The 15190-nt window shown below is 40.6% G+C and overlaps 2 protein-coding genes across 10 annotated transcripts in view; both read left to right on the forward strand.

Moving 5' to 3' along the window:
• The window catches only part of POGLUT3 (protein O-glucosyltransferase 3), a 28699-nt gene extending 23667 nt beyond the window's left edge, over positions 1 to 5032 (forward strand). The window contains exons 7-9 of the mRNA XM_027036446.2: positions 633 to 737; positions 2569 to 2690; positions 3455 to 5032. Coding sequence (XP_026892247.1) covers positions 633 to 737; positions 2569 to 2690; positions 3455 to 3488 — 261 coding nt within the window. The 3' untranslated portion in view covers positions 3489 to 5032. The remainder of the gene's footprint in view (positions 1 to 632; positions 738 to 2568; positions 2691 to 3454) is intronic.
• CD1H11orf65 (chromosome D1 C11orf65 homolog) overlaps positions 2563 to 15190 on the forward strand; it is a 62869-nt gene continuing 50241 nt past the window's right edge. For 2 of the 9 annotated variants that reach the window (XM_027036448.2, XM_053204155.1), the window contains exon 1: positions 2563 to 2690. The gene's annotated coding sequence lies outside the window, so the exon portion shown is untranslated. Of the gene's footprint in view, positions 2691 to 6073; positions 6172 to 6191; positions 6669 to 15190 lie in introns of those variants that run through there. The other 7 variants (XM_015082181.3, XM_027036450.2, XM_015082189.3 and 4 more) reach the window with 7 other exon arrangements.

Consider the following 15190-nt stretch of genomic DNA (forward strand, 5'->3'; position numbering starts at 1 on the left):
CCAGTGGTTTTTCCTGTGGGCAGCAGAGTAGAATATTAGCTATTTTCCAAAAGTATAATTAGGAATGCTGAGTGTTCCTGGTAATGAAGGAACAGCCTGCGGGTACCAATCACCGAATTTTCTATTACAGCAGTAAGATAGACTTTCACAGGTACTGCTTGGTAACAACTTTGGGGCTCTGACTGCAAACTAAAATGGGGCTCTTAAGAGATGTTAGAACATAAAAAGTGATTCATTCTACTCCAGTTTGCATTTTAATACCAAGCAGAGAGGCTAGGATGGGGGAACAGAGGATGAGCCCTAAATGTCCTGGGGAGCCAGGAGACACAAGAGAAGCTGCATGTTGGGTGAAGGTATGGGGCGGGAGGGGGTGGGGGGAGCTTCTGAGCCAGTGGAACGGGGTCCAAACACGTGTGACCATTGCTGTGTAACAGATGTCTAGCAAAGTACCTTGTCTATTTTTCAGAGCCTCGTTCTGAGGCTGTTTTCATCCTGTTCTGGGTCTTCCATGCTGTTCACATTTAACCCGACATCGGCCCTGCTTCACACTCACCAGTAGCCTTCTTTGGGAGGGTGGGTGGTCACAGGAGTACTTTTCATTTATCGTGTTGTTGTTTTTTTAAACCTTTCAGGAAAATGATGAAGAAGCCAAGAAGATTGCAAAAGAAGGGCAGCTGAGCGCCAGGGACCTGCTGCAGCCACACCGGCTTTACTGCTACTATTACAGAGTATTCCGGGTGAGTGCCCGACCGTCCTGCCGGGAGTGGGGAGGGGAGCATCCTCAGACTCCACGCTGGGCCTGGGTGCCTCACTTCTTCATAGGGTTCTGAGAGTCAGTCCACGGAACTCTGGCCAAGCCGAGCACCAGCCCGCAGAAAGACAGGATCAGTGCTAAGTTTTTTTGTGGCCCCTGTATTTTTATCCCAACTCGGTATTTTGAAAAACAGTGCACCGAGCCCTTCCAAATATAGATGAAAAGCTCCCCCTACCTTGGCAGTGCTTTTATTAAGTGCCTTGTGGAATTCCTAGTTTAGGTATTTTCTGAACCTCAGAGGATATCTTTCCTCCTCTAGAAAGTAAGGGGGTTGGACTGGAGATCATGGACATCTCTTTCTGCTCAACGTGTCTGCCTCTTTGTTCTTACTACTTAAGATTCATGCTTTTGGTATCACGGTATAGGATGGCAAGCCAATATTTAGCTTGCTGTAAAAAACAAACAAGTGAAATACATTTATTAAATTTTTTTTAATGTTTTATTTACTTTTGGAGAAAGAGAGAGAGTGCCAGGGGGAGAGGGAGACACAGAATTGAAAGCAGGCTCTGAGCTGTCAGCACAGAGCCCAACGTGAGCTCGAACCCACAAACCGTGAGATCATGAACTGAGCCAAAGTCAGACCCGTAACCGACTGAGCCACCCCGGCACCCCAAAATGAAATATATTTCTAACGGTTCTAACACCTTAGGCCTAAAATACAGAAATGCAAGGATTGGTTCTTTGAGTAACTATCTTGTGTTTTTACACAGTAAAATCTCACCAGGAAGAAAAAAAAAAGAGAAATAATACTTCTGTTTTTAACCTAAACTTATTTTTCTGTGGGCAGAAGAAAAGTACATTTCTTCAGATGCTGGGGGATATTGTTCTCTCGTAGAAAAATTAAAATGATAAATTACACTATTTACTAAAAGTAGCCTTTCCCTTAAATGAGTTGTGCACCCTCTGTTGGTCTACCTGTAACTTGAATAGTAGGGGTTTTTCACCCTAAATTATTAAGTTGGTTCCTGTACTCGTGTCAGTATTTTTGGGGGTTGGGCCCCCCACCAGGACTGTCCAGCTCAACGTATATGGAACCACTGAACTGGAAGTCTAATTTATAGGAATATTTCAGTCAGTGGCCAAGTAGGAGGACACCACGCAGGTCTGTAGCCAAAACATATGTGGCTATGAGCCTAAAGGGAAGGGTGTGTGGGACCGCCAACTTTATTTTGAGATACATATCATCTTTGTTGATTTGAGTGTTCAACACATTTAATTATTCATTCATCAGTGGAGGGTAAATGCCAAGAGGTGCTGTTATTTCAAATGGGGATGCCTGGCTTGACCTCCTTTTGTGGAGGCTTCCTACGTCCACAGAAAATTATAGATTGGGGTTCCTTGTTAGATTATGAAATATTGCACTTAGTACCCGTAACAACTGAAGTTGGGACTGGAATAAACCAGACTTTGGTTGTAGTCTCAAGATACACAGCACTAGGGCGCCTGGGTGGCTCAGTCGGTTAAGCGTCGGACTTCAGCTCTGGTCATGATCTCACAGTTCTTGAGTTTGAGCCCCTCCTGGGGCTCTGTGCTGGCAGCTCGGAGCCTGGAGCCGGCTTCAAATTCTGTGTCTCCCTGCCCCTCTGCCCCTCCCTCGCTTGTGCTCTGTCTCTCAAAAATGAATAAACATTAAAGAAGTTTTTTCTAAAGATACACAGCCACTAGGAAGGATGGCGTGAGTGGGGTAGGGAGGGAGGATCCAGTGGGATGACGTGGGGACTAATCTTTGAGTTGCCTTTACACGCACATTCCAGGAATATGCGGAGCGCCAGTCCAGCAAACCGGAAATACGCGACGGAATGGAACTTGTTGCTCAGCCTGATGAGGACACGTCCGTGTGCCAGTGCCACCGGGAAAGACCTTCCAGAGAAGAGCTGTAAGTCAGCTCACATTCACAGCCCTGCGTGTGTGGCCGAGGTGTTGCCTGCAAGCATTCAGATCATTCAGGTAGAGGCCACCCTGTGTCGAGCGCAGTTCAGGAGACTTAACGTGCATGGATAGAGCAGTAGGAGAGCCAGCATTACATGTGTCTTTAAGTGTTATTTTCTTTTGTGTAAAAACCGCTATCATCGGCATCAGTTTGTTTTTTTAAAAAGAAAACTTGCGGGTCATAGTAGATAGGCTTGCCCAAATATCACTCTCTAGGAAACTGTCGGCGCCATATTTCTTGGTGTGTTCCTGCCCCTTGTTCGTTTTCCCTCCTCCTCTTCCAGTTATGAAGAAGAAATGCTTGTGCAGGGTCCTTCCGTCTCATTGCGTAATTTCTTCTCCTGCAGGCTGCTTTTGGCATTCAGTAATGGCAAGCCTCCTCCTGGAAGGTCTGATAAGAACAGTTAAGGAAGGAGCGGATGGTTCCCTTATTAAAGGTAGCTTGGAGACTAGGGAGGCAGTATTGTCTTAAAGCTCACTTGGATCTTTTTAGCTAAGTTTTACCGAAGCCTGGGACAAAATTAAGGAGAAATTGTGTCGTAAGCTAGTAATTTCCAATCTACCTGGATGGGACACCCAGCAAGGACAACACGGTTATTAAAGTACATGAGAACATCCTATGGGAACCATTCATTATCTATCTATTGAATAGAGGGAAGATAACGATAGTCAGGTGGGGATCTTTACCACTTTTTTTTTAATCTACAAAAGGATACTTGAAAACATCTGCCAGAAGCAACAGTAATAAGCCTGGTATTTTGGGAATTCACTAATATGCTGACAAGAAAGGCAAACATCCTGAATGCATCCTTGCTGTTGCAGTGGTTTTGCACTGCTCAGAAAAAAACTTTGAAATTTCCTTCGCCTTTTTTGGACGGGGTCAAGACTTAAGACTTAACGCCCAGAACTTCGTTACACACTCCTTGTAAAACCACCCATCCAAGAGTCATTGGTCATGTCACTAATGAGCACTTCCCCAAAGCAAGAGCTATCTACCCTCCCAATCTAAAAATATTGACTCCTCTCATTGAAATATTTACTTAATCTGGAAAGCACTGTAATGTAACAACTTTAAAGTAGTCCTATCTTTTTCTGAAGGTCAATAAGAACACAGAATTGTGTAACTAGACAAAAGCAAAACCATATTTAAGAGCAGTGTAACCAAAGCCAAGTATCCAAGGAAAACCAATACCCACCAGTTGTTCCCAAGTACACGGTCACAGGGCAAGCTGTACTGGGACCATAACCTAATGAATCCATGTCCTGTATATATTGTACCCGGAGTTTGGGGTTTGTCAAGGCCGAGATTATGGAAAGAAAATTTGCCCTCCCTCATACCTCCCTGCCCACCAACCCCTGCTCCTTCCTTGTGGCTGATGGCATCTTGTTCAAAACATCTTAAATTTTTTAAATATCTATCACCAGCTGCCAAACAAGACTGAGAGTGAAAAGTGAACTGAGGTACATCAGGCAGCCTCTGAGCATGGAACAGAGAGGATGTATTTAAGAAATTAAGTGGAGCCCTCAAAGTTAGCTTAAATGGTTTTCTGGTTTGTTGACATGAACATAACCTAATAAAGTAGTTTTACTAAAACCATGATTTTTCCCTTCGAATTCACACATTACCCACATAATCCATTATCATTTTTAATACTTCAACTTTCATTTAAAAAATTTGATATTTCAAAGAAGAGGACTGTAAGGATGTGCAAGTAAATATAGTAAGTGCATTTGTCTAAATAAGTTGCCAGGGTATTTGTTGCAGCACTGTTTTTATTAGTAAAATGTTGGAAACACCTTGAATAGCTTTCATGAAGGAACTGGCCAAATAGATAAAGATATATAAAGGAATATAATACAACCATTAAAAAGAATGAAGTATCTCTAAACATACTATCATGAAAGATTTCCATTACAGTATTCAGTGGAAAAAGTAAGTTACAGAACAGCATGTATAATGTGAAACCATGAATGTAAAAAACAAAAATATGTTTGTATGGTTAAAAGTTTGGAAAGATTTTATTTACCAATATCTGAAGGGACGGAGAGAAGGGAATTTTTACTTTTTGCTATATACCTATGGTATTTGTTTTTACTGCAAGTATGAATTAGACTATAAAATAAAGAAAAATGTAAACCTAGGAAAAGACTGTAAGTGCACAAAAGATATATATAAGAAAATGGATATTTATATTTTCCATTATGCTGTTTTTAAGTCTACTATGTCTAGAATTTTGTATCATGGGACATATTTTATACACTTTTAAATAAAATAAATTTTCTAAATAATATTTTGAAAAAGACAACTTTTGTTTTGAAGAAAGTGGGGCGCCTGGGTGGCTCAGTCAGTTAAGCGACGACTTAGGCTCAGGTCAAGAGTTATCAGAGCCCTGCCTTGGGCTCTGTGCTGACAGCTGGGAGCCTGGAGCCTGTTTCAGATTCTGTGTCTCCCTCTCTCTCTTCCCCTCACCCCTTCTCTCTCTCCCTCTCCCTCTCTCAAAAATAAGTAAATATTAAAAAAAAAACCAAAAAGATTGTAACAACCTATAGCCCTGGTATTTCTGCAACTGGGTTGGTCTAATTATAATTTTATTGTGTCTTTATGAGTGAATGAACCCAAATTTATATCACCACCACTCAGTCCCTAGTGGGATTTCCCTAATATTAGGGGGAAAGAAATTTGGGCTTGACACCATTATTTTTCTGATTCCAGGTTAAAATAACAAGAAGTGCAGTGTCTTAGTTTAGGTCGTCATTATACTGGTTTAGTTGTTATACTGGTTTAGTAAGTTATACACGACTTACTGTAGTGATCACTTAGCAATAAATATATACACGTACGAAATCATGTTGTACACCTGAAACTAATGTATATGTCAATTATACCTCAATTAAAAAAATAAAACAGGTTTAGGATTTACCAGCTAAATAGCTTACATTTAGAAATCTCATTAGATTACAAACACGTGTCACTTTTTGATCCAGAGCACTAGATGCCAAATCGCTAGAAGGATCAGTTTTCTTATTTACAAATGAATAAATGACTTACATATGAAAGCTTTTGTGTATTTCTCCCACATCCTTAAAGCCCTTGGTGGCAGTGACCAGGCTTTATAATAAGTTTAGCCCCAAATCGCGGAAATGCACTGTGGTTTCCCTTTCAAAATGCTTTGCCTCAAAGCCTTTAACAATCGCAACGAGAACAGATTCAACTAGCCTCACATTTTTTTCGTTTTTGGATACGCGGAAGACGGAGGCGCGGCCGGGGGGTGGTGGAGGAGGGAAGATCGGCGCTGAGGGGCGGGGCCTTGGGGGGGCGGGGCCTTGAAACAGGCCAGAACGGAAGTAGAGGTGCGTAGCTTCCGTTTGCAGTGCTAACGAGGAGTTCTGCGGAGCCAGGTACAGCGGCGTAAAAAGGTGAAGGGAAGGTTGTACCCCCACTGTGTGTGTCCATGTCACAGCTGGTCTCTCGTCACTGTAGCCTCTGTTCTAAGACCACCGTTGTCCAGCGCCCTAAAGCGCCCCCCTCCTTGCGCTTAAGTTCCGCTCCCCAGCCGACCCCCGTAAAAACGTTCGGTCTCCCTGAAGCCCCCCTATCGCCGGGCCTCCAGCCTCCGGTTTCCAGCGCTGCCCACGATTGAGCCCTGCGTCCTCGGCTCGGCCTCGGGGAACTCGCGCGGCCCTGGCTGACGCGGCTCCTGTTCGGCCTACAGCCTCACGGTCCCCGATCCTCGCCCCTCCGCGGACAGGCGGTTTCGTCTCCCTGGACGCCGGGGGCGAAGTACTTGTTAACCCGCCTCACCTTTTTTCCGTTGTACCCGTGAAATGGTTTTCGTTATGTAGAGATGGAAGAGCGCCTGCCCTCCTCCGCCCTCGGCAGAAAGCACAGGAAAAAAGGAAGAGCGAAATTACAAAACTGAGAAAGGTCCTGAAACACCTTGGTTTATTCATTAAAACAAGATAAGAGGTTCCGATCCCAGCAAATTAACTTTAGTACTCTTTCCCAGCTTTTAAAGTAAGTGGAACTGAGAATTCAGAGACTTATCTTGTTGGCTTTTTCTCATGAAGATAAAAGACTAGTGGAGCCATAATGGATTTAATAAAAATTATCACCGAGTTGGGGTAGACAAAAACCTTCCATTTCTGAATCTGTAATTGGAAGCTGGTGTAGTAAATTCCTTCATTACTTAAGCAGTGGTTTTATAGTACTTTCTAGTGTCTTACAATGTATGCAGTGTTTTCACGTTGGTGCATTTATTTAGAGCCTCATAGTAACCCTGTGAAAGCAGTATCACTTTTTATCTAAGGCCACCAGCTGTCCCTACCCCCTTTCTTGACTCTTAAACCTCCTCCAAAGACTTTTTGCCACCCTTCAGTTTATCCCTTTTGCACTTAAAATTTCTCCCTCACTATGGGATCATACCTAATAACATTTTAATATGCTTTAATGTCTGTCCTATTAAAAAAAAAAAACAGGGGCGCCTGGGTGGCTCGGTCGGTTAAGCGTCCGACTTCGGCTCAGGTCATGATCTCGCGGTTCGTGAGTTCAAGCCCCGCGTCAGGCTCTGTGCTGACAGCTCAGAGCCTGGAGCCTGTTTCAGATTTTGTGTCTCCCTCTCTCTCTCTGACCCTCCCCTGTTCATGCTCTGTCTCTCTCTGTCTCAAAAATAAATAAACGTTAAAAAAAAACAAAAAAAAAAAAACCACCCTGGGAATCCATTCCTGCCCACCAGCTCTTGCTCTGTATCTGCTTTTTTTTTTTTTCAATGTTTTTATTTATTTTTTAGAGAGACAGACTGAGCCGAGCAGGGGAGGGGCAGAGAGAGGAAAAAACAGAATATGAAGCAGGCTCCAGGCTCTGAGCTGTCAGCACAGAGCCCAACATGGGCTTGAACCCATGAACCATGAGATCATGACCCAAGCCAAAGTCGGACACTCAACTGACTGAGCCACCCAAGCGCCCCTGTAGCTTCTTCTTGACAGAATTCTAAGCACTTGTTCCTGTACCTGCTGTCTGGATTTGGCCTCCTCCTCCACCCAATCCCTGGCCTTCTTCCTTGCTACTCAGCTGAAAACAGTACTTCTCAAGGTTACCAGCGACTTTATCTGGCCAAATCTAGTTCTTTATTGTTAATTTACTTGACCCTTCAGCATTTGATGCAGTTGAGCACGTTCCCTTCCTTGAAATATGTGGGATATCATCACTCCTCTGTGGTGTGACTGGTTTCCGAATCATGTTAATTACAAATACTGGAAGATACTGTGTCAGTATTTTGTGCTATTCCTGATGTAATGGTGACCTATACAACACGTTTATAAATTTAGTGTCCCTTAACATTTTCAGTACCACTTTGTTAAATCTAGACAACCAGCAGAACAATAAATCAAGTCCTGGTTTATAGTTTTTGTCAGTTTCTGTGATGAAAATAGCCTGGCCATGACCAATTTCGAGACAGCGAAATGACCTCAGGTATTGGGAAGACGTGTGGTAGTGCACCATGACATTATTTACACCACACATATACCGATGGACAACATATGGAGACTAGTAGTTCTCAACTACAGGTGGTTTTGCTCCCCAGGGGACATTTGGCAGTTTCTGGAGACATTTTCGGTTGTCACAACTGTGCTTCCAGCGTCTGGTGGGTAGAGTACAGAGATTGTGCTCAACATCCTACCACATACAGGACAAGGCCCACAACAAAGAATCCAGCCAAAGTTGTCAGTAATGCTGCTGCAGTGAACGTAAATAACCTCAAGAAATAAACAGTAAAATGTAGTGTAGGAAAGGAAAAAACTTTTTCTCTACTATTTTAAGTTTTAAAATTGAGACCTGCACATTAAACTGACAAAAGACAGATTGACCAGAGAAAAGACAAATATTTTATTTGATGTTAATATTTCAATTTTACATGCATATGGGGGTCTCACAGAAAAGGAATTAAAAACCCAAAGAGGACGTTAGACCCGGGGATTTATATACCATTTTAACAAAGAGTGATGAAAGGAGTTTGGATCTATAGAGGTAGTAAATTGTGGGAAGGTAAATATATTGGAGAAACTATTAAAAGGTAGGGGTTATTTTAGTTAGATTTGTAAAGACCTGTGTCAGTGTCAACTTTTTGTGTCTGGTGATGGTTATTTTTCTCCTATTGGGATGGGAAAGCAGAGAGGCAACACCTTTGCAAAGGCAAATTTGTGTCCTGCTTTTAAACAGGTGGGAAGGATAGATTTTCCTGCCTCTGTTCTTTCTAGATTGCCTTCAGCTCTAAATAATTCTTATGCAGGGGCACCTGGGTGGGTCAAGTCAGTTAAGCGTCCGACTTCGGTTCAGGTCATGATGTCACAGTTCATGGGTTTGAGCCCTGCGTCAGGGTCTGTGCTGACAGCTCACAGCCTGGATCCTGCTTCAGATTCTTTGTCTCCCTCTCTCTGTCCCTCCCCGACTCACACTCTGTCTCTTCTCTCTCTCTCTCAAAAATAATAAACATTAAAAAATTAAATAGTCCTTGTGCCAGAGTGGCATGTTTTCAGGTGGTATATTACGGTCCCCTGTAACAGTAAGATCACTGGTAGGGGATACATTTTGAGTATTAGTTAACTTTATTTTACTCTAAGTTTAAATAATCTTTAGTAGTCCCTGTATTTAAAAACCAGCTCACAAAATTCCTGAGCGTTTAAATTTTGGTTCCACGCAGCCAGTACAAGCTGTGGTGCACTGTCCAAACCAGTAGTTGATAAAGCAGTAGTTGATAGTCCACTTCCCGCCTGATTATAGTGCGGCTCCTGGTACCTCTCTCACCTCCCCCCCCACCCCCCCCCCCAACTTCTGCCTCTTCTCAAAGCTCCAGCAATACTGCTTGCTTGCTTTCAGCCACTTGAACACACCAAGCTCTTTTATCTCAGGGCGTTTTTATCTTCTCTGCCTAGAACAGTCTCCTGCAACTGTCCTGTCTCTTTGCATCTTGAAAATTAATGTCTTCTTAATAGAGGGGCCTTCCCTGACTACTTGTGCCAACATAGCCCTGATCATTTTTCATCCCACTATTCTGTCTTTATTGCACGTGCATTTCCTTGAGTTTTTACCTCCATATTTTAAATAACATGTTAGTCTACTTGTTTTGTATTTGTTAGAAGATTTTATTTTTAACTAATCTCTATACCCAACATGGGGATCAAACTCCCAACCCTGAGATCTAGAGTTTCATGCTCTACTGACTGAACCAGCCAAGTGCCCCTGCTCTTGGTGTCTTTTCTTTATTTTTATGGTTTGTTTATTTTTGAGAGAAGGCGGGAGAGGCGCTGAGAGGCGGGGACAGGGGATCCAAAGTGGGCTCTGAGGTAACAGCAGAGAGTCTGATGCAGGGCTCGAACTCACAAACTGTGAGATCGTGACCTGAGCCAAAGTTGGATGCTTAACCCACGTGCCCCCTTGGTGTCTTTTAGATTTAGTTATTATCTGGTAACTTCCTGTTGCAAACCTCTTGGACCGAAGTGCCACAACACACATATTTACGCATACTCATCCTCTGCCCTCATCTTCCTCATTAAAAACACAACAAGAATCCTGCCATCATACTAGGTAGGCTTAAGAAATTTTAATTGCATACAATATAAGCTTGAGTTGTTCCAAAGTCAGCCTGCTTTGGAGACAGGAGCCAGTCGCCAATCATGTGATATTCAAATTCATATTATCATGGGTGGTATTATCGTAGGCTATATAATTATGGGGTATTACTGTTGTAATGCCAGTAGAGTTAATACTAATATTTACATAATTATGACTGTATAATTACTCATGGCAGAGCCAGAGCGATAGCTTAGTTTTTTAGTTTCCTTTTGCCACCAGTTGGAGAGACACTTAAGAAAACACAAGACAGGTGATGTTGCTCCTCTGGTGTAACCCTCCCCACAGCCACCCGTCACACTTAAAATTCTCACTTTCCAGGATTCAAGGTCCTGTAGGACCTGTGATCCCACTCCTCCTCTGCCTTTATCTCCCACGTCTTCTCTGTCTCTGGCCACAGTCACACTGGCCTTCGTCCTGTCCCACCTTCCTGTTTTCAGTGCCTTCACTCCTGCTGTTCTGTCTACGGAGTTCTTGGGGTGTGAGAATGACCCCCTCCATTTCATTCAGCTTTGTGCTCAAGCCAGTAACAAATTAATATGTAGAACTTTTAGCTTTCTTTATCATCTGTTGTATAATTCACTTCAATAAATATTTATTCAAAACAGTTTTTAATGGCTGCATGATATAAATGAAATGTTAAAATCTGCCCCAAATTCCCAACACCCACCCTACTAAACCCCATCCAAACAAGAGGACTGAAGTACCAGTAAGAACTCAAGCAAGATTAAGAACAAGATATAGATAGATATAGATAGATATAGATATATAGATATATGTAGATATCTTATATATCTATATATATATATCTAATATATACATATATCTTAATTGTTATGTATATATTGATATATCAGACACCACTTGCAAGGATCATAGATATATAGAGATATGTATCAGGTATTGATATATAGATGCCAGTTTTTAGAAAGTTAAGCAGACACTATTTAAAAAAAATTTTTTTTAATGTTTGTTTATCTTAGAGTGAGCGAGTGCAAGTTGGGGAGGGACAGAGAGACATGGAGACACAGAATCCGAAGCAGGCTTCAGGCTCTGAGCTGTCAGCACAGAGCCCGATGCGGGGCTCCAACTCACAAACCGTGAGATCATTACAAACCGTGAGATCATGACCTGAGCCAAAGTCTGACGCTTGACCAACTGAACCACCCAGGCACCCCTGTGAGTCCCCATATTTTACAGATGAGAAAACTGAAGCTGGAATAAGTTAAATAACTTACACAAGATCACACAACTGAGTATGAGGTGGAATTTTTTTTGAGATTCAAACCCCAGTTTATCCTACTTTAGACCCATAGACTTAACATATATCCCCCTGCCTCCTATATTGTTATAACTATTTGAAGAGAAAAAATTCAGACACTTTTTCACAGAGCACTTTGTCCCTACCCTAAAAATGTCAATTTTTAAAACTCCGTAATAGGAAGAAAACATTTCCTGTTTTAAGATTACAAAAAAAAAAAAAAAAAAAACGAGAAAATAACCAATTAAAATATATAGATTTTTTCTTTAATTTTTCCTATAAATGGCATATCCTTTAGAGAATTTTTATTGATAAAAATTTTGGTCTTTGTCTCTTTAAATACAATACACGTATTAGTTGATGTCTGTTATGTATTTAAATACTTAAGGGGTTTGGGATTTATAAATCCTTATAACTCTCACATTTCACAAGTAAGTAGAAGTTGAGAATTTAAAATTTTGAGTAAAATTTATTCCCTTAGGTGAGACTCTGATAAAGCATCTCACAACCACACTGCTGTTATAAAGGTAGTGAATAACATTATTTATACTGTGAAGTATTAATAACAGAGATTAAGTAAAACCCAATGTTCTCCCTGTGTTCAGTGCCGTGCTTTTTTTTTTCCTTTATATTTGACTATTGCAGCGTTGTATCCTTTGTAATGTAAACTCACAGAATCGTGACACTTGAAAGAGCTGTTGGAGTTAATTTATTGCAGTGCTTTGATTTTACAGTTTATGAAACTGAAGCTTAAAGATGTTGAGCTGTTCGTCTCCAGTCCTGTTAGGTAACAGTGTGAACGGAAACTAATCCACACCTGCAGGCTTTCAGTTCAGTAGTCTTCCTCCTGTGGTTATGTGTATAAAAACTGCCACAAACGGGCTTACTTGCAAAGCTTATGTATAACTTGCATTTCCTCTCTGTGTGCCGCCAACAAGTAGAACTGTAAATCGTTTATATAACCTAGGCAAACAAGCTTCTTGCATTACACTTCTCTGATAACACTGGAGTAATATTAGAACAGTTTCATTATTTGACCTGATCATTCAGTTTTGAATGACATCCTTTTTAGGGTAGTAAGTGCTTAAAAGGATTGAGCGTACTACAGCTTTATTTTAGGTGTGATAAAATATGCATCTTAACCACTTTTAAGTGTACAGCTTAGTGGTATTGAATACATTCATGATGTTGTGCAGCCGTCGCCACCATCCCTCTCCATAGCTCTTTTCATCTTACAAAACTGAAACACCATGCTCATTAAAGGATAACCACCCCGTACCCCTTCTGTGCCACTGGCAACCACCGTCTACTTACTGTCTCTATGATTTTGACTACTATAACTATCTTGTACAGGTAAAATCATACCGTATTTGTCTTTTTATGACTGGTTTTAATTAGCATAACATCCTCAAGCTTTATCCATGTTGCAGCACCTGTCAGATTTCCATTCTTTTAATGGCCGAATAATATTCCATTGTATGTCAATAACCACATTTTGTTTGCTCTCCATCGATGGACGCTCGGGTCGCTTCTGTGTTTAGCTGTTGTGAATAACGCTGCTGTGAACTTAGGTGTACAAATATCTCTTTGAGACCCTCCTTTCAATTCTTTTAGGTTTATGCCCACAAATGAAATTGCTAGATCATATGGTAAACTTATTTTTAGTTTTTTGAAAGATTGCCATATCCTTTTCCACAGGGTTTCATATTCCTGTCAGCAGTGCTCACAAGTGCCCATTTCTCCACACCTTTGCCAACATTTCTTTCTGGGTTTTGTTTTTTTTTTTTTTTTGATAGGCACCATCCTACTGGGTACGAGGCAGTATCTCATGATAGTTTTTATGTGCATTTCCCTAATGATTAATGATGTTGAGCGTGTTTTTGTGGTGATTATTGGCTGTTTATGTATGATATTTGGAGAAATATCTCTCGTCCATTTTTTAATCAGATCGTTGGTTCTTTTGTTGTTGGGAGTTCTCTGGGAGTTACTCTGGACATTAAGCCCTTATCAGATACATGGTTTGCAAATATCTTCTCCTACTCTGTGAGTTGCCTTTATATTCTGTTGATGGTGTCTTTGGCATAGAATTTTGATGTATAGAATTTTACTTTTTCATGAAGTCTCGTTTGTCTATTTTTACTTTCGTTGCTTATTCCTTTGGTGTCATACCCAAGAAGTCATCACCAAATCCAATGTTTTAGGGCTTTTGCCCTGTTGTTTTCTAAGCAGTTTATGGTTTTAGGTGTTACATTTAAGACTTTGATCCATTTTGAGTTAATTTTTGTATGTGGTGCTGGAAAAGAGTGTAACTCCATTCTTTTACACGTGAGTATCCAGTTTTCTCAACACTATTTGTTGAGAAGATTGTTCTTCCCCCATGGAATGGTTTTGGCACCTGTCAAAAATCATTTGACATGTATGTAAAGGTTTATTTCTGGGATGTCTATTCAGTTTGTGTGTTTGGCTTTAAGCCAGTGTCATATTGTTCTGAGTACTGCAGTTGTGTAATAAGTTCTGAAATTAGGAAGTGTGTGTCCTCCAGCTTCTTTCTTTTTCAAGCTTGTTTTGGCTATTCTGGATCCCTTGAGATTCCATCTAAATTTTGAAGTGGGCTTTTGTATTTCTGCAAAAAAAAAAAAAAAAAAAGAAAGAAAAGAAAAGTCATTGGAATTGTGTTAGGGATTGCATTCAATCTGCAGGTCACTTTGCATAGTATTGACATCTTAAAAATATTGTCTTCCAAACCAGGAACATGAGATGGTATCTCCATTTATGTCTCTTTAATTTCATCTAACATTGTTTTATAGTTTTCATTGTACAAGTCTTTCACCTCCTTGATGAAATTAATTCCTAAATATTTTATTCTATTTGATGCCTATGTATGTGTGTGTATGTATATATATATGTATACATACACATATATATATGCGCACATATATATGTATATATACATACATATGTATATACACATATGATTATTTTGTAATTTCTTTTTCAAAGTGTTTATCGTTATTATAGAGAAGTACAACTGATTGGTGTGGTGACTTCATATCCTGCTGCTTGCTGAATTCAGTTTTTAGTTCTAAAGGTTTTTTTGTGGAACAATTAGATTTTATACTTTTAAGATCATATTATCCAGAATAGATAGTTTTACTTCTTCCTTTCCCATTTGAGTGACTTCTGTTTCTTTTTCTTGCCTAATTGTTTAGACTGGACCTTCCGGTACTATGTTGAATAGAGGTGGTGAACGTAGACAACCTTGTCCTGTTCCAGGTGTTATAGACAAAATTTTCAGTCTTTTCACTGAGTATCAGGTTTACTGTGGGATTTTCATAAAAGGTTTTTATTATATTGAGGCAGTTTTCTTCTATTCCTAGTTTATTGAGGGCTTTCATGAAAGGGTGTTGAATTTTGTCAAATGCTTTTTTTTTTTTACATCAATTGAGATGATCACGATCTGTTAAAGTTGTGTGTTAAATTGATTGATAGTTGTATATGGAACCACCCTTGAATTCCAGGAGTAAATACAGTTTGTTTATGGTGTGTAATCTGTTTAATA

This window comes from Acinonyx jubatus, chromosome D1 (assembly GCF_027475565.1).
Source record: "Acinonyx jubatus isolate Ajub_Pintada_27869175 chromosome D1, VMU_Ajub_asm_v1.0, whole genome shotgun sequence".
Taxonomy (NCBI): domain Eukaryota; kingdom Metazoa; phylum Chordata; class Mammalia; order Carnivora; family Felidae; genus Acinonyx; species Acinonyx jubatus.